General features: G+C 37.7%; 2 protein-coding genes across 2 annotated transcripts; both read left to right on the plus strand.

Moving 5' to 3' along the window:
• Positions 1-2,057: 2,057 nt before the first annotated feature.
• Positions 2,058-2,483, plus strand: LOC141657758 (uncharacterized). Its single transcript, XM_074465097.1, has one exon. The coding sequence runs from the start codon at positions 2,058-2,060 to the stop codon at positions 2,481-2,483; it is 426 nt and encodes a 141-aa protein (XP_074321198.1).
• Positions 2,484-3,685: 1,202 nt separating this feature from the next.
• Positions 3,686-5,203, plus strand: LOC141657769 (uncharacterized). Its single transcript, XM_074465107.1, has 4 exons — positions 3,686-4,216; positions 4,307-4,362; positions 4,621-4,795; positions 4,970-5,203. Exons 1-4 carry the CDS (start codon positions 3,686-3,688, stop codon positions 5,201-5,203), a joined length of 996 nt encoding a protein of 331 aa, XP_074321208.1.
• The last annotated feature ends 19,539 nt before the right edge of the window (positions 5,204-24,742 follow it).

Raw genomic sequence — 24,742 nt, forward strand, 5'->3', positions numbered from 1 at the left:
CTTTAATTTAAAGTACTGTTATCTTTCTCTTTGTTATCTACTGCCTCGGATTTCCGAGATGGTAACACCCTTCTTTATCTGAGGAGTCCTAGTGCAGGCCCTTAAATAAATGGGGGTGTTACAAAGTGGTATCAGAGCGAACGATCTTCAGGCCTAAACCAATGAATCCAATGAATATAGGAAGAGTCTAAATAAAATGAACCCGAGACAAAACTGTTAGGAGCACACTAAAGGTAAGGGATGAGTTAGGGGCCCCCTCACACCGAACCATTGGCCCTCTCAGTTTGACCCGGGAACCCTGAGTGCAAATGAGAGGAAGGGTAGAGAAGTTGCGTGATGTTGAGCATAACTTCATATATCGTTGCCTAGGTGTTAACTGATTAATATGTTAATTGTTGTATAAAGAGTTGGTAGGAGGTTGTGGCATAATACTTTGCATGTTTTAAGGTTGATTTATACTTATACCTCTATAAAGTTGTGTTAGAAGGCTATGTCTAATGATATGCGGTTATGTGACCCCTAAACCATGCTAGATAGACAAGTGGGATAAGAGTGATAGAATTGGCTAGAATTGCCAAGGGGTTTTTGTGTTGCAGCTAATTCCTAAAATTTTCTTGTAGTCATGCCTCCAAGAAGGAACACGGCTGTAAACATCACCCAGGAAGAGTTAGACCGACTACTGGCTGAGAATGAGGCCCTAAAGGCTAAAAGAATGGACCCTGCTAAGATGAGTACAATAGTGGCGAGGCATAACCCTACCATCTTCACTGGAGAGGGGGAACCTCAATTGCTGGGGGAATGGTGTAGAGAATTCACCAATCTGTTTGAGCTGATAGCATGTCCGGAAGAGCTGCAGGTGGATCAAGCTGCCCACTACCTGAGGGCCACAGCCGGTGACTGGTGGACCAGGAATAAGGTGGAGATTCGAGAGGTTGCTAGGGATCCTGAGACGGGACATGTGTCTTGGTTGGAATTCCAAGAGTTTCTGAAGAATGAGTTCATGCCCGAGTTCCAAAAAGCCAAACTACGGGAGGAGTTTTACACTTTCAAGATGACAGAAGATATGACGGTGGAGGCTTATCATCGGAAATTTCGACAGTTATCCACATACATTGATGACTTTGGGCAGAATGAAGCTATGCTGGCTATGAGGTTTGAGCGGGGACTCACTATGGACATCAAGAAGAGGCTCACAGCAGCTCCACCTACCACCGTTCAAGACATCTATCTAAGGGCTGGTGCTGCTGAAAGACTCTCCGAGCAGATCAAGGAGGATAAGAAAGGAGAAGCTGAGAAGAGGAAGTCGGAAACTGTCAGTGATAATACTGGGGTCAAGAAGCCGAATTCAGGCAAGTTCAGTGGATACACCACCAATAGTGCTCCTGGGGGGATGAGGAACCAAAGCGGAGGCGGTTTCAGAGGTGCTAGTATTGGAGGTAATGCGTCCAGGGTCACTTGTTTCGGGTGTGGGAAGTTGGGACACAGGAAATTTGAGTGCCGAAGTTCTGGAGGAAACCAATCTGGGGGTTTCCGAACACCTACATCTGGGTTCAGTGGGTCTCGGACAGCGGGATCGGGATACGAACTACCGTACTCCTAACACAAGGCTATGGAGGAGGTGCCCGATCTGGGGCAAGTAACGATTATCAAGGAAGCTACAACAACTACCGAACCGTAGCCAAAGAAAAACCAGTCCAATGGGGTGGTAATTTCCAGAGGAACCAGAACGAGGGGAACAAGCAACCCAACACCGCTTCATCGAGTCAGTCTGGAGCTAAGTCCAGTGGCAAACTCTTTGCCATGGGGAAAGAAGCAGCAAAGGAGGATGCACATGTCGTGACTGGTACATTCCTTGTCAACTCTAAACCCACCTTTGTGTTATTCGATTCTGGTGCCACACATTCATTCATATCTAGGGAGCATGTTAGAGCCTTGAACCTTACTACATATGATAGAGTGGTCGATTCTCGTATAGTACCCTCGGGAGAGTCTGCCTTGTGATAGAGTCTATACCGTGTACCTATTCGATTGGAGAGGTTGTCTTTCACTGTGACCTTATGGAGTTCCCATTGGGTGGGTTCGAGGTGATTTTAGGGATGGATTGGTTGGGAAAGTACAAAGCTTTCATTGACTGTTACCAAAAGAAGATATCTCTGAGAGGACCTAAGGGAGTCAGGGTAACCTACAAGGGATACGTGATCAAACCCAAAGTCAAATTTATCTCTGTAAACACCCTAAAATCGAGTCTGAGGAAGGGAGACCAGTTGATCTTGTGTCAGATGTGGGATAGAGAGTCTGAGACCCCTAGGATTTCTGACATACCTGTGGTGAGAGACTTTGAGGGGGTATTTCCGGAAGAGATCCCTGGGCTACCACCTAAGCGCGGCGTGGACTTCTCCATTGATCTAAAGCCGGGAGCTGGACCTATTTCTAAACCACCGTACCGTATGGGACCAAAAGAGATGGAAGAATTAAAGAAATAATTGGATGAGTTGGCTGAGAAAGGTTATATTCGACCCAGTGTTTCACCTTGGGGAGCACCTGTCCTATTCGTCAAGAAAAAGGATGGGAGTTTGAGGCTGTGTGTGGATTATCGAGAGTTGAATAACGTGACTATCAAGAACAGATATCCTTTGCCAAGGATCGATGATTTGTTTGACCAATTGAGTGGGGCTGGAGTATTCTCGAAGATCGACCTGAGGTCGGGTTATCATCAACTGAGGGTAAAGAACCAGGATATCCCTAAGACTGCGTTCAGAACAAGATATGGACACTATGAATTCGTGGTCATGCCCTTCGGGTTGACCAATGCGCCAGCTGTGTTTATGGACCTGATGAATCGGGTGTTCATCCGTGCACTGACAAGTTCGTGGTTGTATTCATCGATGATATTTTGGTTTACTCCAAGAATGAGGAAGAGCACGAGGAGCATCTCGGGATAGTGCTAAAAACTCGCGAGAATCGCTTGTATGCCAAGTTGAGTAAGTGCGAGTTCGTTGAAGAAAGTTGCCTTTTCGGGGCATGTGATTTCCAAGGATGGGGTGTCGGTGGATCCTAGCAAGATCGAGGCCGTGACTAGATGGCTGAGCCCAAAGAATGTGGGCGAAATTCGAAGCTTCTTGGGACTAGCTGGGTACTACAGGAGGTTTGTCAAAGATTTTTCGAAGATAGCAAAACCATTGACGTCTCTAATGAGGAAGGAGAACCGGTTTGTTTGGGACGAGAGTTGTGAGAAGGCTTTCTTAACACTAAAAGAGCGCCTAACCACAGCTCCTATCCTTGCTTTGCCGATGGGGAATGATAACTTCAAGTGTATACCGATGCTTCCAGGAAAGGGTTGGGGTGTGTGTTGATGCGAACGGGAAGGTAATCGCATACGCCGCGACACCAAGACCTATGAGGAGAATTACCCTACCCATGATCTAGAGTTGGGGGCCGTGGTTTTTGCTCTCAAATTGTGGCGACATTATCTCTATGGGGCAACCTTCAAGGTATTTTCTGACCATAAGAGCCTGAAGTTTATCTATACTCAGAAGGAGCTGAACATGAGACAAAGGAGATGGATCGAGTTGATTGGCGACTATGACATGGACTTACTCTATCATGAAGGGAAGGCGAATGTCGTAGCCGATGCTTTAAGTCGGAAGTCTATCCATGCCCTAACCAAAGTGCGATCCGGGTGAGAATGGTCGGTGAGCTAAGGCAGATGGGGATTTACATGATCCGACGAGGTGAGACCGTTGGAGATATGACAGTTGAGCCGGAGTTGTACGAGGAGATCCGAGAGCTACAAAAAGAGGATGCGAGAATCCAGAAATGGCGTCATGAGGTAGAGCAGGCAGGTGCGGAGCCTTACTCTAAATTCTGTATCCATTCAGATGGGAGCTTGAGGTTTGGGCAGAGGTGGTGTGTGCCAGCTAATGAGGAACTGAAGAAGAAAATCCTCACGGAAGCACATGCTACTCCGTATTCTGTACACCCTGGAGGGGATAAGTTATACAAGGACCTCAAGAAGACGTTTTGGTGGCCTAATATGAAGAAGGAAGTCGCCGAGTACGTATCTCGATGTTTGACATGCCAGAGGGTGAAGGGTGAGCACAAGAGACCACAAGGGAAAGTTCAGCCACTAGACGTGCCAGAGTGGAAGTGGGAGAGTATCTCCATGGATTTCATCGTCGGGTTGCCTCGGACTCAAAGGCGTAACAACATGATTTGGGTGATCGTCGACAGATTGACCAAGTCAGCTCACTTTATTCCCATGAAAGATACTTGGAGTAAGGCTGAGTTGGCTAAGGCTTATGTTCAGTACGTGGTTAAGCTGCACGGTGTGCCTAAGGATATCGTCTCCGACAAAGATTCCAGGTTTCTATCCAAGTTCTGTCAAGAATTGCAGTCATTAATGGGTACTCAACTGAAGATGAGCACCGCTTTTCATCCTGCTACCGACGGTCAGACAGAGAGGACTATTCAGACCCTCGAGGATATGTTGAAAGCTTATGTTCTAGAGTTTGGCGGATCTTGTGAGGACAGACTGGGATTGATCGAGTTTTCTTACAACAACAGTTATCATACTAGCATCGGGATGGCACCTTTTGAGGCACTTTATGGAAGGAAATGCAGGAGTCCGGTGTGTTGGGATGATCGATCAGACGCTGTCATTTTGAGGCCAGAGATGATTCAGGAGATGGTTGAACAGGTACAGATTATCAGGCAAAAGATGAGAGCTTCTCAGGACAGACAGAAAAGCTATGCCGACACTAGGAGAAGTGAGATTTCTTTCGAGGTGGGAGAGAAGGTACTACTCAAAGTGTCGCCAATGAAGGGAGTTATGAGGTTCGGGAAGAGAGGAAAGCTGAGTCAGAAATTCATCGGACCTTATGAGACTTTGGACAGAGTTGGGGAGGTGGCCTATCGTTTAGCTTTGCCACCAGCGTTAGCCAGAGTTCACAATGTCTTTCATGTTTCCTAGTTGCGAAGGTATCTGAGTGATCCATCACATGTGTTGAGTCCTGAGATGATCGAGGTGGATGAGCAGTTGTCCTATCTGGAGACACCCAAGGAGATTCTGGACAGGAAGGTGAGGAAGACCAGGAATGGGGAGACAGCTTTGGTGAAAGTTTTGTGGACTAACCACAATGTTGAGGAAGCTACATGGGAGACTGAGGCTTCCATGAGAGAAAGCTATCCATACCTATTTGCATGAGGTAAGTTCCGGGACGTAACTTTCTTTTTAGGAGGGTAGAATGTAACATTTTGTTTCCGACCTAATCCATGTGTCATCTACCTTAGGGAATCTGTTTGGGGCCCACATCGATGCGTGTGGGGGTTTGCTAGATGAGTGAACTTCGGGACGAAGTTCATTTTAAGGGGGGAAGACTGTAATACTACGTATTTTATGTCGTTAATTGAGTTGTATTTTATATCGTTAATTGAGTCGAGTTAATTGTTTAGTCGTATTGATATCGTAAGATCGAGTTATCGTAAACTTGTTAAGACGGGTTTAACTGAACGAATCACGTCAATTAATTCCTTTTCTACACTTACCCTTTTACCCGTTGACCCAAGCCCATTTACCCATGACCCAATTAACCAATTAACCTAAATTTAACCTAATTCTACCCTAACCCTACAAAACCCCACTCCCTCACCCGCCTATCATTTTGCAGCGGCACTTTTCCCAACAAACACACAAAACGAGAGAGGGAGAGTGAGTGTGGGTGTTGTCGGAGCAGCAAGGAGGGCCTTAGGGTGGTAGTCGACGTCCATAGTCAACCCTGGTGGCTGTTTAGGTGGCGGAAAAAGGTATGGGTGCAACTTTCTCTTTTAATTTCGTTTCCTGTCGGGTTTTTGTTTGTGTTGTCGTGACTCAGGGAGGGGGTGTGGTGACTGGTGTCGGGGATATGGTATTGGGTGGTGTGGGTCGTCTCTGTTGGTGGTGGTTAGGGAGTTTCTTGTCGGCAGAATTGGCGGCGAGAGGTGTTGTTGACAGGGTAGATCACACGGGTGTTAGCAGGGGGTTTTCAGGCGGGTTTTAGATGCTTAGGTTGGGGTGGCACCACCATGGACTCGGGGGAGGTCGAAATGGTGGTGTCACGGTGTCTGGGTGCGTGGGCTGACGGCTACTAGGGCTGTGGTGGTTTGGCAGAGGGTAGGGCATGGCTGCGGTGGTTGTGAGTCGAGGACAGGGGGGTGTTTGGTGAGGCACGGTGGTGAACCAGGCCAAATAACGGCTCTGGTTCGACTCACAGGCGGCAGTCGACCAGGTGGGGGTCGGTTGTTGGTGGTGGGGTCGAAGAGGGGAGCAAGCCCGGTGGTGTTCGTGGTGGTTTAAGGTGGCGCGTGAGGGGTGTGAGAGAGAGTGAAGGTGCGGGTGTGAGAGACGGGTTGATAGGGTTAATTAGTGTTGTTTCGATTCTTTTAATCGTATAATTTGTTTTATCATTTACTATATCGTACTCTTATTTAGCTATTTAATTCTCGAGTTATTTAAATGATTAGAGACGGGATTGAGTCGGGTTGGTAAAATAGAAAAACTGTTAGATCGGGAAAGTTTCCATTTAAGGAAACTTTCCATTTTAAGAAGTTTCTATTTTTAGTAACTTTCTATTTTGGGAACGGGAATGGTTAAGTAATTGTTTATTATTTATTTATCTTTCAGAGGGCGAATTTGTTGTGGAATATTACTGAGCACCCGACTATTTGACTTCAGTACTGAGGTAGGGGAATACACTGATTGAATTCTTACGATTATAAGAATTGGCATGTTTGGTGATTATATGACATACATGATTATCCATTATCCTGTTGAGCATTATTGTTTCATATATTTCATACATTGCATTTGCATCGGAGTTGGAGTTGGAGGAGGTGAGATGTTTGTGATTAAGGCCCAGGCGGGTTCTGCAGGACTTGCCCTGGTGTCCTCAGCTGCGAGCTGGCAGATCGACTACGGTCGATATATATATAGTCTACCGGGGATCGGTATGGCTGGGCGTGCCGGGGATGTGTGTGATGGAGTTGAATGGAGGAGCATAGCATTGCATTCTTTATTATATCGTATTACCTACTCAACCTCGCGGTTGACCCTGTGTATTCGTGTATGCCTGTGATGATCCTTTTAATGGGGAGCAGATTGACAGGTTGTTGAGACATTGGGAGCTGGCAGGGAGAGAGCATGGATCACTTGACTTAGAGCTAGCCCAATTTTATTTTGTTTAGTTGTCAGACTTTATTTTCAAGTTAAGACATGTTTTATTTCAGTTGTAAACATTATAAACTTTAATTTAAAGTACTGTTATCTTTCTCTTTGTTATCTACTGCCTCGGATTTCCGAGATGGTAACACCCTTCTTTATCTGAGGAGTCCTAGTGCAGGCCCTTAAATAAATGGGGGTGTTACAGATTCATCCCTCATCAACATGAATTCGGTGGATAGACATTTATCAACCACTTCCCCAACGTAACAAGTTTTGTACCCCGGTAGGGCCGAGCGCACTCCCTCGCGAAATAGGTTTTCATGGTTTCTACTATTTGGTAAGGCTATGTCTCAATTGATTATTTTAGCGAGAGGTCATGTCAATTTATTATCTATCACATTTTAAGTGAACTAAAGCGGTGAACTACGATAATTCTAATTGAGACGGTCGAAAAACTCGATGAAGATATGGATGCATATTTTAGTTATGGCGATTTAGCGATGCATGTGACATATAAATAAAATGCAAACATAAAATAAATCCTAGTATGGCCTTTCCTAAAATAGAAAAACTATTCAACTATTACATATTCGGAAACCAACTCCATTGGTCCCTTGAACTTCGGTTGTGGCACGCATCTCGAGGTAACACCGTCTTTATGTATCGCCATCTTGAAGAAATCCGTCTTTGGGAACTCCGAGATAAATTAAAGTTACATAATAAATTACATAATTTCCTATTATACATTTGTAACTAAAATAAAATAAATCTATTAAATTACAAAACGGTGATACGAGATCACAATAAAATTACAACCGAATCGATATTCCCATACATTTCGGGAAATACCAATTAAAAACTAAGGTCATACTAAGTAAAATTACATAATTCAAAATATTACATAAATTAAATTATGACAATCATAAAGGAAAATGCAGCATTATGATATGTATGAACATGCCCAATTTTATGCTAAATCGCCTTTTAATTAGCCAATATCGTATATTACTCGGTTTTTACGGATTTGCGTGATTTCAACATTTTTTAATCACAAAAATTACATAAATTCATATTTATGCATAAGTTAATTACCCTAACCTCTTAGGACTCAAAATTTAGTCTTCACTAATTATTTGACTATAATTAACTCATATTTCTAAAATTTGTTCATTAATGGACTAAAAATTTCAAAAATAAGCTATAAATTTCAAATAAACCACAAAATTTCAAATAAATTCAAAAAATTGAAATTTAAACTCATGAACATTCTGGACAAATACCATGACACTCACAATGTTCAAAAACATAGGTTAAAAATTTCAAAAATTTTCCGGAAAAACAATGTTGCGGTTTATCGGTTTTTAACAAAATAATCATAAAAACATGGAAAAATTATATTCATTAACTTTTCAATTTTAGATCTGAAAAAGATAATAAAATGCAACATATGATGTTTTTCTTTAGTCATAGAGTATGTTTTATTAATTTTTCATTAATTAAGTCACTATTCATGCCATTTTTCTTCAAAAATCCATAAATCATGCAAAAAGACTTCACTATAGCCCATTATTTTACACACATCTTGTAAAATTGCATGTCACATCATACTAAATTTCTATGACCAGATTCGAAATTTATCTCATATTAACCTATTTTTCACCTAAAACCGATTTTAATAATGAAAAATCCATTTTTCGAGCATAACAAGTCCAAAAATTATGAAAATTTACAGGTTATCTCATAAAATCATATTTAAATGCCATTATTGTATAATATGAACAATAAAAATCCGTAAATTAACCAAAATATCCTAAAAACATTTTAGGACCAGAAATTTTAACATGCATAAATTAATTTCGTGATATATCATAATAACACAAATTATTCAAGTTTTATATGTTATTCTTATAACTCGGAAAAACTTTTAACCGATTTGCATGCAAACAACCATGGCTCTTGATACCGATTGAAGGAAAAGTAGATCTATATACTTACATATTCATATATGTTATGATTTAATTTGTCATAAAATTAATGATTGATCTTATGCATGCAAACTTTAAAACAAAATAAGGAAGAAACAATATTCTTACATTGTATTTTCGGTTTATAGGGCACAAGAGAGATCACCTTTCTCTCTTATTCTTGAGCTTTCCTTTTGGATGAACAAAGACCCAAGTGTAGGATCTCTCCCAAGGATTTATACCCAAAGCTCACTCTAATTAAAATTAATATTATAGTTACTAGTACAATATTAATTTTGTGAAGAAAAATTGACCCAAAATAAATTTGGTTTTTTGCTCCTAAAACCGGGTAGGAGAAAGGGAAGGAAGGAGAAAATAATTTTTTTCTCTCTAAAAATTATTTGATGAAATGAATGAATAATTTCTAATGCACACTAAAACAAGTAATGTGTTGGACAAATTATAGAGAAAACCCTTGGTCTTTTCTTTTGCCAAAACCGGGTAAGGGGGGAGGTTCTTAGGGCCAATGCATGAGTGTGTTGTTCTTAACAATGCAAACTAGGGTTGCATGGCTAGGCTATTAGTGAATGATTATGTTTTCCACTAATTTAAACAACACAATATTAGCCAAAACCTCCCCTTAATTTCGGTACATACATAAAATGGAATCCATTTTATTTTATTTTTGTCAATTTTGTCTTATGTCACATGTCATATGTTACATAAATTTGTTATGTATTTTTAACATATTAAAAATTAACGTATTAATAAAAAATACGTCATATACAAAAATCGACTTAGTAATTCATAATTACTTGTACCAAAATATTTTACCAATTTTATAAATCACAATAAATTGTATTTATAATAATTCATTCAATTTTAATTGTTTCTTTAAACAATAATTTCATCTGAGTAATGATACAATTCAATTACTCAGACCGTATCTCATTTAATCAAATCCAATGTGATACGTAAATTTTACTTCCAAAATCGTCCGTCAATTTTTCAAGTAATTTAATTAACTCGTAACGTTATACGATTAATTAAATGATCAATTAAGAGTGTTGCCCTATAGGTATGACCTAGGGGGTCAACTGATCACCACCGTCGCACGACAATAATGTCAAACTCTAGTCAGCCAATCATTACCGATATATGTTGACTAGTTGACAGTAAAAAATACTTCTCAAATGTATTCTTTATAATGATATTTAAACGTGTGATCATCATGATCAACAGTCGTGATCGCATTATTGTCGGAGGACACATATTCTAACAGATATAACATAAATGAGTCCTAGGAAGGTTTTGGTCCTAGAGCCGAGTTGGTCAAGACTGTACAACACTTTCAAGTCGACTTAATTCTTCCTAATCAACTATATGCATGGTCTAACAAGCCTTGAGTTGGTTTATGTCTTACAAGTCTTCTTGAAAGGATAAGAGAAACATCCTATGTAATACTATCATTTTATTTGTTGTCTTTTCTTGTGCAAAGTGAAGTTGGTAGTAAGTAGGTTGATAGCGTGTAAGTACTATATTGTGTGAGCATCTTAAGTGTGGGTGAACTTTTGGGACGAAGTTCTTTTTAAGGAGGGAAGAATGTAATACCCCGTATTTTACTGGAATAGTTTGTGGCTAGTAAGACGACGGAAATGTTAAATGTGATTTTAGAATGTGATTTATAAATTATATTTCAAAATATGTTTTATTATATTAATTAATTAAATAATTATGATGTAAGACGAGATAAAATAATAAAATAATGAATGAGTCGGGATTTTGTAATAGAACGTGTAATGGGGCGTCCTTACTAAGTTTAATAATAATAATAATAATAATAATAATAATAATAATAATAATAATAATAATAATAATAATAATAATAATAATAATAATAATAATAATAATAATAATAATAATAATAATAATAATAATAATAATAATAATAATAATAATAATAATAATAATAATAATAATAATAATAATAATAATAATAATAATAATAATAATAATAATAATAGTTGTATATATAATTTAAAATAGGTAGTTTCCTAATATCTTCCTTATAACCTACCTTCTACTAGTATAAATACAAGACTAGACCTATTCATAAATTACTTTTGCACAAGATTCACATAAAAGAAATAGAGGGAGAATAAGAGGAAGAAAAGCAAAGGAATTTATCGCCTTTTATCTCAGGTAAGACCGTCTTATAAAATAATGTATTGATTTTGTAATTGTTATAACTCGTAACTAGACCACCGTATGACGAACTAGAACCGTCACCATGACCGTGGACCACCAGGAATTGACCAGGACCCACCATTGAGTACCGTTGACCGACGGGAAGGGGTTGTTATTATGGTTTTCGAAGGGTTGTCGTGGGTGGTTGTTATTAGGGTTTTCGACGGGAAGGGGCTGTCGAATTTTCGAATTGCTTTGTTGATTGATGTCGTGGCTGGTGTTAGGGCATGATGGGGTTGGCCTTGACTGGTGGTGTTGTGTCGACTAGTGTCGTGGTTAGGGTCGCAGGGAGAGTTTCAGGTGGTGGCTCGTGGCGGCGGTTTCTCGTATTTGTGGGTGTATGGGTGGCGAGATGGGTTGTTGTTGTTATTAGTGTGGCTGCTGCTGAGGCATGTGTGGTGGTTGTCGTGGGCACTGACCACCGTGGCTGGGATGGGAAGAGTAGGCGGTCCATGGTGGTGTATGAGGATGGAGGTCTCCGTGAGTGTGGTGGTGGTTTGAGGGGTTGTTGTTGAGTTTGGTCGGGTTGCGTTGTATATGTAGTGTGATACGGGTTTGAGTTGCGTTGTATTGGTGGTGTTAGTGTTTGGTCTGGGTTTTCGTCAACCGTGGCTAGGTATGAAGTGGTGGTGGCAACGGTGGTGCTGGGCTGGTGGTGGCTATTGTGCTCGTGGTGGGATTGGCGGTTGTTTGGGTTGAAGTGTTGAGACGGGTGTATGGAAGGAGTTAGCATTAGCATCACATGATTTTAGTAGTGGGGCATTATTATATTGTGGAATTGTTAGTCGTGTTTCCATATTTTTTTAAGACGAGTTTATTTGGGTGTTGACACGGGTTTTGGGAAGTCGGGATATCAATATATTGACTTCATATTAGTTGTATAATTAATTTATAATTAATAAAATAATTAGTTTGGGTTGTTTTAAGACAGGATTTAACTAATGGTTTGAGACGAGTTTTTAGTGGGTAATTTACGTAGTAATGAATTATTATGATTAATAAGTATTTAGTAATTAATTATATGGAAAATATAATTAAAGAAATTAAACTATAATTAAATTAATTACTTAAATGAATCGAATAATTAATAATTAAATTATAATATTTATGCTAGGTGACGATTTGTGAAGAAATTATAATCGGGTTCGGTTGGTTAATTATTCGGATTCTTGTTCAACTGCTCAGTTGGAAATTGCTATTAAGGTAGGATAACTACTCAACTTGTCTTGCTATTTAATTGATAAGAGGAATTGTGGAACTATGTGTTTAATTGCCGTTGGATGAATTATCGAATGTGAATTATATGTCATTGGTTTATACGTTGGTTATTGGTTCATTCATATCATAATTATTGGATACCTCAGACTCGTTCTGGGTTGATTACTATTATTATTGAACATGGCAATTGTGTTGGATACCTCAGTTTTATACTGGGATGGTGAATACCTCAACTTCGGTTGGGATGGTGAATACTTCAACTTCGGTTGGAATGGTGAATACCCAGGGCTAGTGATTGACGGGATGACTGGGTGTTTCGGTGATGAGCTTAGTTGTATTGGCATTATATATCATATCATTTCACATTGACTTGTTGTTGGTTATTCCTACTCAACCTCGTGGTTGACAGTGTATTCGTGAACACCTGTGGTGAACCTTAATGGGGAGCAGATTTGACAGGTACTAAAGATTAGCTGACTTGGGAGCTTATGGGAATGCGTGAGAACTTGGCCAATCTACCTAGAAGTTTAGACCACATAGAATATTCAATCACTTTATTTATTTCCGCTGCGAGTTGTATCTTATTTTATATTAAGTTTTAGTTGGTTAAGTTGTAATAAACATGTAATCATTAAGTTTTAATTTAAAGTACTTTGGTGAGTTGGACTTTGTTATTCACTACCTCGGGAAACCGAGATGATAACAGTCTTATTTATTTAGGAATGTCTAGCTAAAGGCTCCTGAATAAATGGGGGTGTTACATGCTAGGTTGTCAATCAAGCATTTCATCAAACATGGAATGTGCATAAGTTGGAAAACAGTAAGCAAGCATTCATATGAACTCATTAAGCATAAATCTTCCCCATGATTAACTCCCCTAATCCCCCACTAATCCTTAGTTAGGAAACTACTCACTCATGATCATGGAAAACATGCTAACAAGGGTGTCAATCATATTAACAAGTCTAAACATGATGAAGGAGTAAAACAATATACAAGGTGTAATACCCCGTACTTTGATAATAATTTATATGAATAATTTATGTAATTCAAATAATTAATTAATGGCATTTCTAATTATAAGGCCTTGGGCCGTGTGAAATAGATATGGGCTGATTATATTAGGCCTAGTATGAGTAGTAGTCGGGATTTGAAGCGGAACTTAATAATAAAATAATAAGTAAAGGTAAAAATAATTATAATATTAATAATTCTAAATAATATTAGTGTTATAAGGAAATATATAGTAATTCTACTTATGGTAAGACTAATATAATATGTAATAATAATAATAATAATAATAATAATAATAATAATATAATTTATAATGGTAATATAATAATATGGTAATTCTAATAATAATCAGAATAAGACAATAGTTTTCTAATTGGCCTTACACACACAAACACACACACACACACACACACACACACACACACACACACACACACACACACACACACACACACACACACATATATATATATATATAGAGAGAGAGAGAGAGAAAGAGAGAGAGTCGGGATCCGGTGAGAACTCCTAAATATTTGAGGATTGAGTAACGAATAAAGTATCACAGCATATACAAAACAATATCGCGAGGAAAATTGACAAACAAAACCACCTAAAACTCAAAAAATCAATCGTCAGTTTCTCTCTCTAAAATTTTTACCAAAATCAATCAAACATCTCAAACGAAAACTATCACAAAATCCTCTCTAAAATCTCGCCGAAAATCCGCAAAAACTTAAAATTCAAAGATGATTTCAACTGCATTTCAACATTCTAGATGTATTCGTTCACTAGATTGAATAATCTCAACAGAAGTCTCTCCAAAATCGTTGAGGTACATTTGTTTCTCATCTTTATCTATTTCTGCGATTTTTTTCAACTTTTGTCGCATTAAATTGATTATACATTTCGATTTTGTTCGAAATTATTGTATGTATGTTGAATTAGATGAATTTAATAGGATTAAATCAACAAAATCGAACTAATTATCGAGTTATTAGGGTTCTTTCGTGTTCTTGCTGTAAATTTCTAAATATCTTACTTATAAATGATTGTAAACGTTTTTCGTTCATAATATCGACACATTGAATCAATTACTATCATCAATTGAAGTTTTATTTGTTTATAAGATGTCTTTTTTTGTTTTAATCGCCAAAATTAGGGTTTAATATTGATCGATTGTGAAAATTAGGGTTCAACTTTGTTTAATTGTGAAAATTAGGGTTTCATATTGTTTTAATCGCGAAAGTTAGGGTTTAACATTGTTTAATTGTGCAAAATTACAGTTTCATATGATAGAATTGAAGTAATCGTTTGTGTTCAGTAAAATGAGTAATGTCGAATTACATGTTGGCTATGATAACGGAAAACTTGTGATACTGTTGTTTGTATGATGTGATACTGAATGGGAATATTCGTGGTACTCTATTTTCATACATTTTGGCAGGTTGACTACTACATAATTAAGTTGCATTGTAAAATGTCATCAAGGCACTAAAATGTTATAGTATGGTGTTTTCGCTGTAAAATGTCACTGGTTTGCAGTAAAATGTTGCTGTAAATGCTGTAATATGGTGTGTTTTTTATATTTGTTGTATTTTCTTTTGTCTGAAAGATGATGTTTTGTACCTTTTTTCCTTCTTTTTTTTTGCATATTTCTTCGATTTTGGAGGTTGCTTAAGAGTATGTGTGCATGCTGGCGAAGTCTATAGTGCATGATCAACTAAACAAATCATGTTTTATTTATTCATTTCTCTTATAAAGACAAATTCTGTATTCTTAGATATTGTTTCAAGCGATTATAAATTTGTATTTTTTTTTTTTGCATTTTTGAGTTGGAATGTAAAGTAATAGTAACAATATTATAGTTGTATCAGGATTTGCCTCTTTTTTTATGTTATTAAATAGAGAATATATGGTTCTTAAAGTATTTCATTTTTTTGGTAAACAATATCACACGTTTGTTTTAACAATATCACAAGTTTTAGTAAACAATATCACATTTAATTATAAAAAAATATCACCTTTCATGACACAATATCAAATGACTTTGAGAACAATATCACACTACCAAATGACTTTGAGAAAAATATCACACTATTAGTTTAACAATATCACATGATGTGGTAAACAATATCACACTACTGACTTAACAATATCACAAGATGTGGTAAACAATATCATAAAACAATATCACCATTGTTGTGTTAATAATATCAAATGATTTAGTTCTTTCAAAAAAAAATATCAAATGATATGGTAAACAATATCAAGTTATTGTGCTAATAATATCACATTATGCTATTAACAATATCATATATTTATCTTTATTTGCTAGTTTCCAAATAGTTATAAGAAACAATATATATCTTCATAAGTATCATGTCATATTGTTCTAGAAGCATTACCGAACAATATTAAACTCTACACATCCCAGTATCACACTTTATCCAAAACAATATCACATTCACAAGGAATCTTGAAACCCTCAAACTTTTTGCTATTGAGAAACAATATCACAGCATATAAGATAAAATATCATTGCTGATTCTAAACAATATCAGAAAATTACAACAACAATAATATTAATTTATAACGACTACAGCAGATTACTATCCTTCCAAAATTACATCAATCAGTGCATATTCAATTAAAGTTCTGTCTACACAATCTGAGTACACAGATTAGTTCCTTTCTCTTCCTCTACCTTTACCAATTTCTTTTTATTATCCTTTTTGGCATCTTTTTCCAGCACAATCTTCAACTTCTTGCTTGACGTTTGTTCAACCTCATCTTGTTTTAAAAACCAGTACAACCGTTTTATACAACCATTTCATGGCCATGACTCAACTTAATGCAGCCACCTAACTACCTACTCAACTTTCAGGAACTCAATTACATCAAACCATTAGTACGACACCAATGAAGAATATCATGAAACTTCATATCCCCTTGGAAAGTAACACTGATCCTTAGCTTTATTTATGACTTGGTTTTATCAATTAGCTTCTCTGGACACATCATGAGACTTTATATCCCCTTCAAAGTGGATCTTCCATTCCCAGTAAGCAAACATGTGAGAGATATACAAGGATGCAAAATAAAGCTCGTCAAGAGGAATGAACTATACTGTGTTGTGGCGTCTACTTCTACTTCATCGATGATCCATCTCAAAGAAAGAAAAGGTGGCCAACACATTTAATCCGTAGGATTCTTCACCTTTAAGCCGCTTAAACAACCTGGTTTATGCAACCAACAATCTAGTGGGACAAAGTCCAACTTATTGTACCAATAGAAGAAAGTGGATTAATCAAAACTCGAATCCACCAATGAATAATTAAGAGCACTCACAGAAAATATGAGCAAGGCCACAACTGAAATTAGACAAATCCGATCTAATTTTTTTCAATACCTGATGAAAACAATGGAATCAGAAGAACCAACAACAATATCTTAAAATTTATGTTGTGCTTGCTGCTCAACAAGATGAAATGGTGATGGTCAAACAAAATACCGCAACTCAATAAACAAGCAGAATGTAAATCAGAAACATATGATGACAACTCAACATCAAATCTATACCAAAACCAAACATACACCAAACCGTGAGACTCATTTGGCAGGTAAATTAAGCCTTAGGCCCAAAGCTTCTTAGGCCAATTTGGACCAAGTCATATCTTTGTCCAATAAGCCGCTCAAAGCTAAACAACTTTCACGATCTGACAAAAATAGCACAAAAAAATACAATGTAAACAAACAAGTAGCAATTGATTTCTGACAATCAAAGTAAAAGGGATGTAATAAAACAATATCACACAGCCTGCTAAATAATATCACATAGTCTTCTAAACAATATCACACTGGATACTTTAGCAACAAATACTTGATATTTATAAGATGTCAAACAATTTAGAACCTAAATCGGCGAAATGTATACTACTACTAGCTAACTGTAAAGAGTAACCATGGAAAACAGATGTAAATCAATCTGACACAAATTTTAAAAAAATTGAAACAAGATACTACACATGTAAATTAGGTTTACATGACAACAAAACTCGAACAAAGTGAAATAATTTAAAATCACAATCAAATAACAAGACTATGAATCAATCTCATCAAAATTATAAATCGAGAACAAAAAAATCATAACAACAGGTGAGTTTAACATAGATCAGGAAAAATTACTGAATATATAAGAAATTTGTAACTTGTTCGAATTAAATTGACCTAGATATATGAGAAAGAAGACCAATAAATCATATGAAATCCTCACAAATTAAACCTAATTTAGGAAAAATAGATACAAAGCATTGAAATCACGATGAGTAGCTACAAAATCATAACAAACACAGTAAGATGACTAGTAATTGCAAATATATGTAGCGAAACAACAATCACATGAAAATAAAACTGAAATTAAAAACTAAAGATAAAGTAGATGTACCTGACATTGCGATTTCGATTGAAAGAGTATGATCGTTGATAAGAAATAGAAGAATGACAAATGATTGAGTTGAGATTGAATTCGAAACAAAAAAATCACGAAAACAGGAAAATTAGGGATTCATCGAAGAAGATAGAAGGTAGAGAGAGAAAGACTTTGGGTGAGAATGAATGAATTAGGTTTGTTTCGATTGAATAAGGAGTATATATGTGCATCCGTGAAATTACCATATTACCCTTACTTATCCGCACTAAATCATGGACGTTGGATCTCTTAGATCTAACAGCTAGTATTAATCCTCAATCCTCAAATATATGAGTCATACTCACATGATCCCATTCCTATATATATATATATATATATATATATATATATATATATATATATATATATATATATATATATATATATATATATATATATATATATATATATATATCGGATGTCGTGCGAACTAAAAGTTCAGTGCGAAGCAACGAACCAAGCTTTACACTTTCACAGCTACCACCAACTTAAAACAAAAATGACATTCTCTCTCCTCAAATTATCAAACCACCACCAACTCATCGCATCACCTACTGCCATTTTCTTCTCATCACATACCACCACTTCCCTCCACTTAGTAACCACCATCGGAATCGTCGGAGTCCGATGACCCCACCATTCACCATCCACCAGAGACCATAGTAACCACCGTCGTACTCCTCCGCAAGCTACCACCACTTAAAACTGCCCTTAATTTTAACTGAGGCCTCCACCACTCTTATTTATCGCTCCCATTTTTGGCATTCAACACTGATGAATTTTCATTTTAAGGCTTTAAATTTTCTGATTTCTTCACCGGTGCAGTTCATTTTCTGAAATTTTCCTTCGTTTGTTTTAGATCTATCATTTAGTTCTATTTTTTGTAAAAAAAATGAAATCCCGAGTTGGTCTTGTGGTCATCGGAGTCGACTGGACTTGCCGGAGTTTTTATCTGAGATTGATCATTGATACCGCTCATGACTTCTCTTGTAGTCGGTGATCTGTTAGCGGAGTCGGGTCGACGACCAGATCTACATATGCAAAATGGAAAGGTTGCTGGTTGTGGATGGGGAAGACTGTGGTTCTCGTCGGCGCCATTTATAGTGTCCGGTGATACACGTCAGAGCTGTTCACCGATATTTCAGTGCCGTCTGAGGTACCGTTGTGTGAAAGAAATGAATTTTTGGTGTTTGTCGATGGTGGTGGTGGTGATAGTATGGCGGTGGTAGGTTGGCGGTGGTGGTGGGCTGACGGCAGCAGTGGTGGTGATGTTGGCGGCAGTGGTGTTTCTAGGTAGTGCTAGTAGTGGCGGTGGTGGTGGGGGCCAGTGGTGGCGGTGGATACACAAAATACCACCTAGATACACATAATATCGGCTCGAATACACATGGTATTACTACGGAATACATGTGTATCTAGTAGTTATATCATGTGTATCTGGAAGTATTACACTATCTTTTTGAGGATTGAGGATTTCGTTACAATATCAGAGGTTTTTCAATACAATATCACAGATTATTCGATAAAATATCACAAAAAAAAAACACACATGTGCAAAAAAAAATTATAATTTTTTTAAAAAAAAAAAAAAAAAAGTTTTGGCAAAGGTCAGATTTTTTGTGATATTGTATTGAAGAACCTGTGATATTGTATTCACTAATCCTCAATCCTCAAATATTTAGGAGTTCTCACCGGATCCCGACTCTCTCTCTCTCTCTATATATATATATATATATATATATAGATTTGGGATCCTATGAGAACCATCAAGATAATGAGAATTGTGAGAACCACTCACAGCCCTTAGATATAAGACAATGACGGATCAGATTAAACTTATTTTGAGGTCCAATCACATCTCACGCTCTAATTTTCCATCATATTACGTTTTACCCTTTCTCTCTCCTCCTTCATCACACCTCTTCTGCAATAACCATTGTTCATCCTTCTATACTTCATCCTCTTTAATTTCGAGCACATTTCGATTAAATTACTGTATACATTAGACGTCAACCTTGATTCCTTCTTCGTTCTCACTGATTTCGTCATCGAGTTTTCTGATTTCGAGCAAATTATAATTTAGGTAATTCCTAAATTTCCCCAATTTAATTATTTTTCCTAAATTTTTATGTTTTTTAATGTGCAAATTAGTTGATTAGGGTTATATTTTTGATATTACTGCTTTCTTTGGTTTTCATTGCTTTCCAATGTCATTAATTCAAGCTACATTCATTTTATCGAAGTTCTTGTTGTTTCCACTTTAATTGAAGAATATTGACCTAATCGTGCTCCTTTCAGGCAAGTTTCTTCAATCTTGTAAGCTAATTATTTATTCTCAAAGTTTATTGCATTTTAGTTCCATAATACTATCTAATTTCATTATGTGGGATCCAATTATGCTAATTCTCGTTGATTTGGAGCAAAACATCGTCTTTGTCTCTTTGATAAAAACCTCCGTCGATATGGAGAAATTCAGTTAATAATTGTGTTTACAGTTAATTTGTTGCTCCAATTATATAAGTACTTGATGACAGTTCCTGTGTTGCCATGGACCATAGACTGGTCAAGACAAACCCGACTCAATCTGACCTATCCTTAGCAAGACACGATGCGAAGAAGAATCACCTGAGTAACTCAAATCTAAATTAGCATGATTTAAAACACGGCCAAGAATGACTAATATTAAACGAAAACCTTTATATTTAAGATTGAAGGAGGTATGTTATTATTACCCAATAAAAACTACCAAACCAAAAGTGGCATATGCCTGATAGCTACAAAATGACCCGACGTGTAATAATGACATTCTTATTGTCCTATCAGCTAACAAGCGCAATATAGTAACAAGCATTGCATTTTTGTCAGGGCTTTGCTGGAATTTGCATTACAAATTCCTCGTACTCCCATAAGATTCCTAACCTGTTCCTCAAAGTTGTGTTGGACTTCTGACCTGTTGATCAAGATTTCCTAGTGTTAGGATGGGGGTCATGCACTACGTTCTTTCCTTCAAGAATGCTGGTACCAAAATGTGTATTAGTGGAGATAAGAAATCTGATTTCTTTGGTATAGCTGTTAACTAAATGGGACTTGCTTCTGTCTAACGGTATGCCATAAACAAGGCCACTGACTTATTTGAACAGGTTAGGGCTATTTTCGAACTAGAATGCAGTCCATATCACCCTGATGCACTTGGTGTTTAATTTATAGTAATCTTGCTGGTACATATGATGCCATTTGCAGGTATCAATCTTTTACCTGTTAGTGGTTCTTGCTTGTACTTTTCCCCTTAATTGTTCAGATGGTTGGATAATTATTAGTAGAGAAGTTTTTGGGTGCAAATATCCCTCATGATGTAATTCAGAACCCATTTGCATTATACCGCCCTTATGTTTACCTTTGGAGCAGTTGGTGTGGTGATCTCTTTTTTTATGTACTCCGTAACTGCTAACCTTTTTAGTTTATCTGTTACATATTTGAACGTATGTTATAAACATTTTAGTGTGCCTGTTGATAAATTAGTGTATTATTATCATTTTGTTTGTGTAGAAATAAATGATACTTTGATGTCTTTTCATCATATTGATATAGTGATATGGTTACTTGACTGATGCTTAACCTATTCATAGCGTATTGTAAAGGTTATTAGCTCAATGGTAGAGCGATGTGCATATTTTGCACAAAGGCATGGGTTCAAGTCCCATATAGCCTATTAAATAACATATTTCATTATTAGCAATATATTAGAATCAAGATTAAGCAGGCTATAATCATGCTTAGGAAAAGTAGAGCAGGCCATAATTAGACTCGCGCGTGCAATAAGAACGCCTAGACACTGTAATTGGTTTATAGTGATCAGATGTTCAAAGGCGAGCTAAAATATAGAAACTTGAAATAGGATTACAATGTACAAGGTCCGATCTCTGGCAATCTAAATGTAAAAGAAACACTAGTATTTTGTAGCCAATATGGGAGTTGAACCCACATCTTGTGCATTGCACAATGCTCTGCCATTTGAGCTAATTCGCTTTCGAAATAAGTAAAATGTAAATATTCAAAATGTAGAAACGGTAATGACTGTAATACTCCGTATTTATAAGTCTCTGGGTACTCTATCGAGTAGGCCTTACTCTGTCGAGTAAGGGTGAGTTGCGTTTTTAAAATAGTTTCTGATCTGTTGGGTACTCGATCGAGTAACTATGATACTCGATCGAGTAAGGGGGTACTCAATCGAGTACCTTAGCTACTCGATCGAGTAGCCGGTTTACGGGGAGTTATTTCTCGGGTTTTGTTAATTATGCGATTAAGGTATATAATCTTTTCCGTCATTGTTCTAAACACTTTTCAAAACCTAAATTACTGTCAAGAGAGAAGGCAAAGTACGTTCATCACCTTAATCGCATTGTTAGCAAATTCCGGAGTTTGGAAGGTCGGATTTCATCGTTCTTTATACCGTTGTGATCCTTGCGTCAATGGTAAGACCTATATACCATTTTTATAATGTTTCTTTAAAGTTGGTAAAACCCTAATTTGGGAATTGGGGGTTTTGTAGTATGTTACGCTTGGTAGTGATTGTATGTTTGTATGTTAGGAGGAGGGTTCGTAGAGGAAGCTTTTTGATATCAGCTGTGAGATCGTCTGATTATTGTGCTTTCCAGGTAGGGTTTCCCTACTCTGTATTAGTTACATAATGTGCGGTGATTGTGCTGTAATTAGTGCTTGTTGATTGGTTTCGTGACGGTTGTTGATTGATTGTTGTTGATGGATGTGATTGTTTGTCTCTGGTTCTCGAGATGCGTTCTCGGCTGAGTTGAGTCACTTGCGGGAGTGGCTTCACGCCCTAGTTTCGCCCTTCGTGGAACCCGCCACGGAAAGGGATGTGCACATTAATGGGACAGTGTTATCGCTCGGTATGATGAGCGGGGCTTAGGTGGGAACGGCTGCGGTCCCCCACTGGCAGGGCTGGTCCAGTGGACAGTCGGTGACGGTGATGGAGTGGAGTGGATGATTATGTATGATTGTATGAGCTGTATTGTTTTCTGTTCCGTTGGTTATATGATTTATGTAAATAGTACTGACCCTGATTATTGTTTTAAAACCTGCGGTGATCCATTCGGGGATGGTGAGCAGATATTGAGCAGGTATGAGATGAGTACTGGGATAGCTGGGATGTGCCACGATATGACGATAGAAGTCTTCCGCTGTAGCTTTGTAGTTTCATAACATTTCAGTTGGATCAGTAAACAGTCAGTTTGAGAACATGTAATTGTACTTTTGGTTTTGGTTTCGAGATTGTAACCTTTTACTAAGTATTTCTATTTAAACGTTGTTTCTCTATTGTTTATTTGATTATCATTGCCTCGGGTAACCGAGATGGTAACAACCTTATACCTGGGTTGTCCTAGTAAGGCACTTGGAGTATGGGGGTGTTACAAAATGGTATCAGAGCGACGATCCTAAAACCTGTAACCAATGAACCCAATGAATATAGGGAGTCAATTAAAATGAACCCGGGGTAAAGGTTGTAGGAGCTAATGCAAAGGCTTGGGAGACGTCCTAAAGTCGCGAAATCGCCCTACAATTTTGAACCGGTCACATGGGGGGGGTGTATGTCAAGTCGTATGTGTTGTTTGTCAACTTGTGTGTGTGGATGTGATGAAGTATGTCGTAATTGTTGGATGTTTGGAGTAGAGGATTGATATATGAATGAAAGATTGATGATATATACAGAATTGTTGTTGGAATAGAAAATCATGTTGGATGATTACTATGTGGCATTTGATAATATGACGTCACTGTTTAGTTGATTACATGAAAAACTTGATAAAATTTCATGCTTAGCTATATCACATGTTGCGTTCATAATGTTGCTTAGTATGTTGGGAGATGTGAGATAACATGCGGGTAGTTTATGCGAGTCAGCATGACTCGATCGATCGAGTAGGGGGATACTCGATCGAGTAGGTGAGATACTCGGTCGAGTGGGTTTAACTCGATCGAGTGGGTATTTGACGATTTTGAATCCAGAATCGTGTTTTTGGGCACTCGATTGAGTACCTCGGGCACTCGATCGAGTAGGGGGTCACTCGATCGAGTAGCTGGGCTACTCGGTCGAGTATGTTAGATGTCAGAAGGTCTGTTTGGGTTCTGGAGTCGAGGCACTCGATCGAGTATGCTGGGCACTCGATCGAGTAGCCTCTTACTCGATCGAGTAGGTTTGGGTACTCGATCGAGTATGTCGTGGGCAGCCTGTTTTCGTGTTTTGAGATTTAGTGCGTGTGTTTATGTCTACCCTTTATTATATATAGTTTCAAGATGCCGCCCAAGAGAAACGCTTTTTATGCGAGAGCTGAGACCATGAACATAGATGATGTTGTTAAGATGTTGGAGCACCAAGATGCCCTGACTGGGGCCTTAAAGAAAGTGAATAAGGATAAGGAGGTTGATCACTCTAAGATCAGTCTCTATATAGCGAGGTTTAACCCAAAAGAGTACACGGGAACCGGGGAACCAAACCTTCTTGACAACTGGCATCGTGAGATGGAGAACATCCTGGACCTGGTTCATTGTCCTGATGAGATGAGAGTAGAACAAGCTGCGTTCTACCTGAGGGACGCAGCTGGCAAGTGGTGGGATACG

This window comes from Silene latifolia, chromosome 1, assembly GCF_048544455.1.
Source record: "Silene latifolia isolate original U9 population chromosome 1, ASM4854445v1, whole genome shotgun sequence".
NCBI lineage: Eukaryota > Viridiplantae > Streptophyta > Magnoliopsida > Caryophyllales > Caryophyllaceae > Silene > Silene latifolia.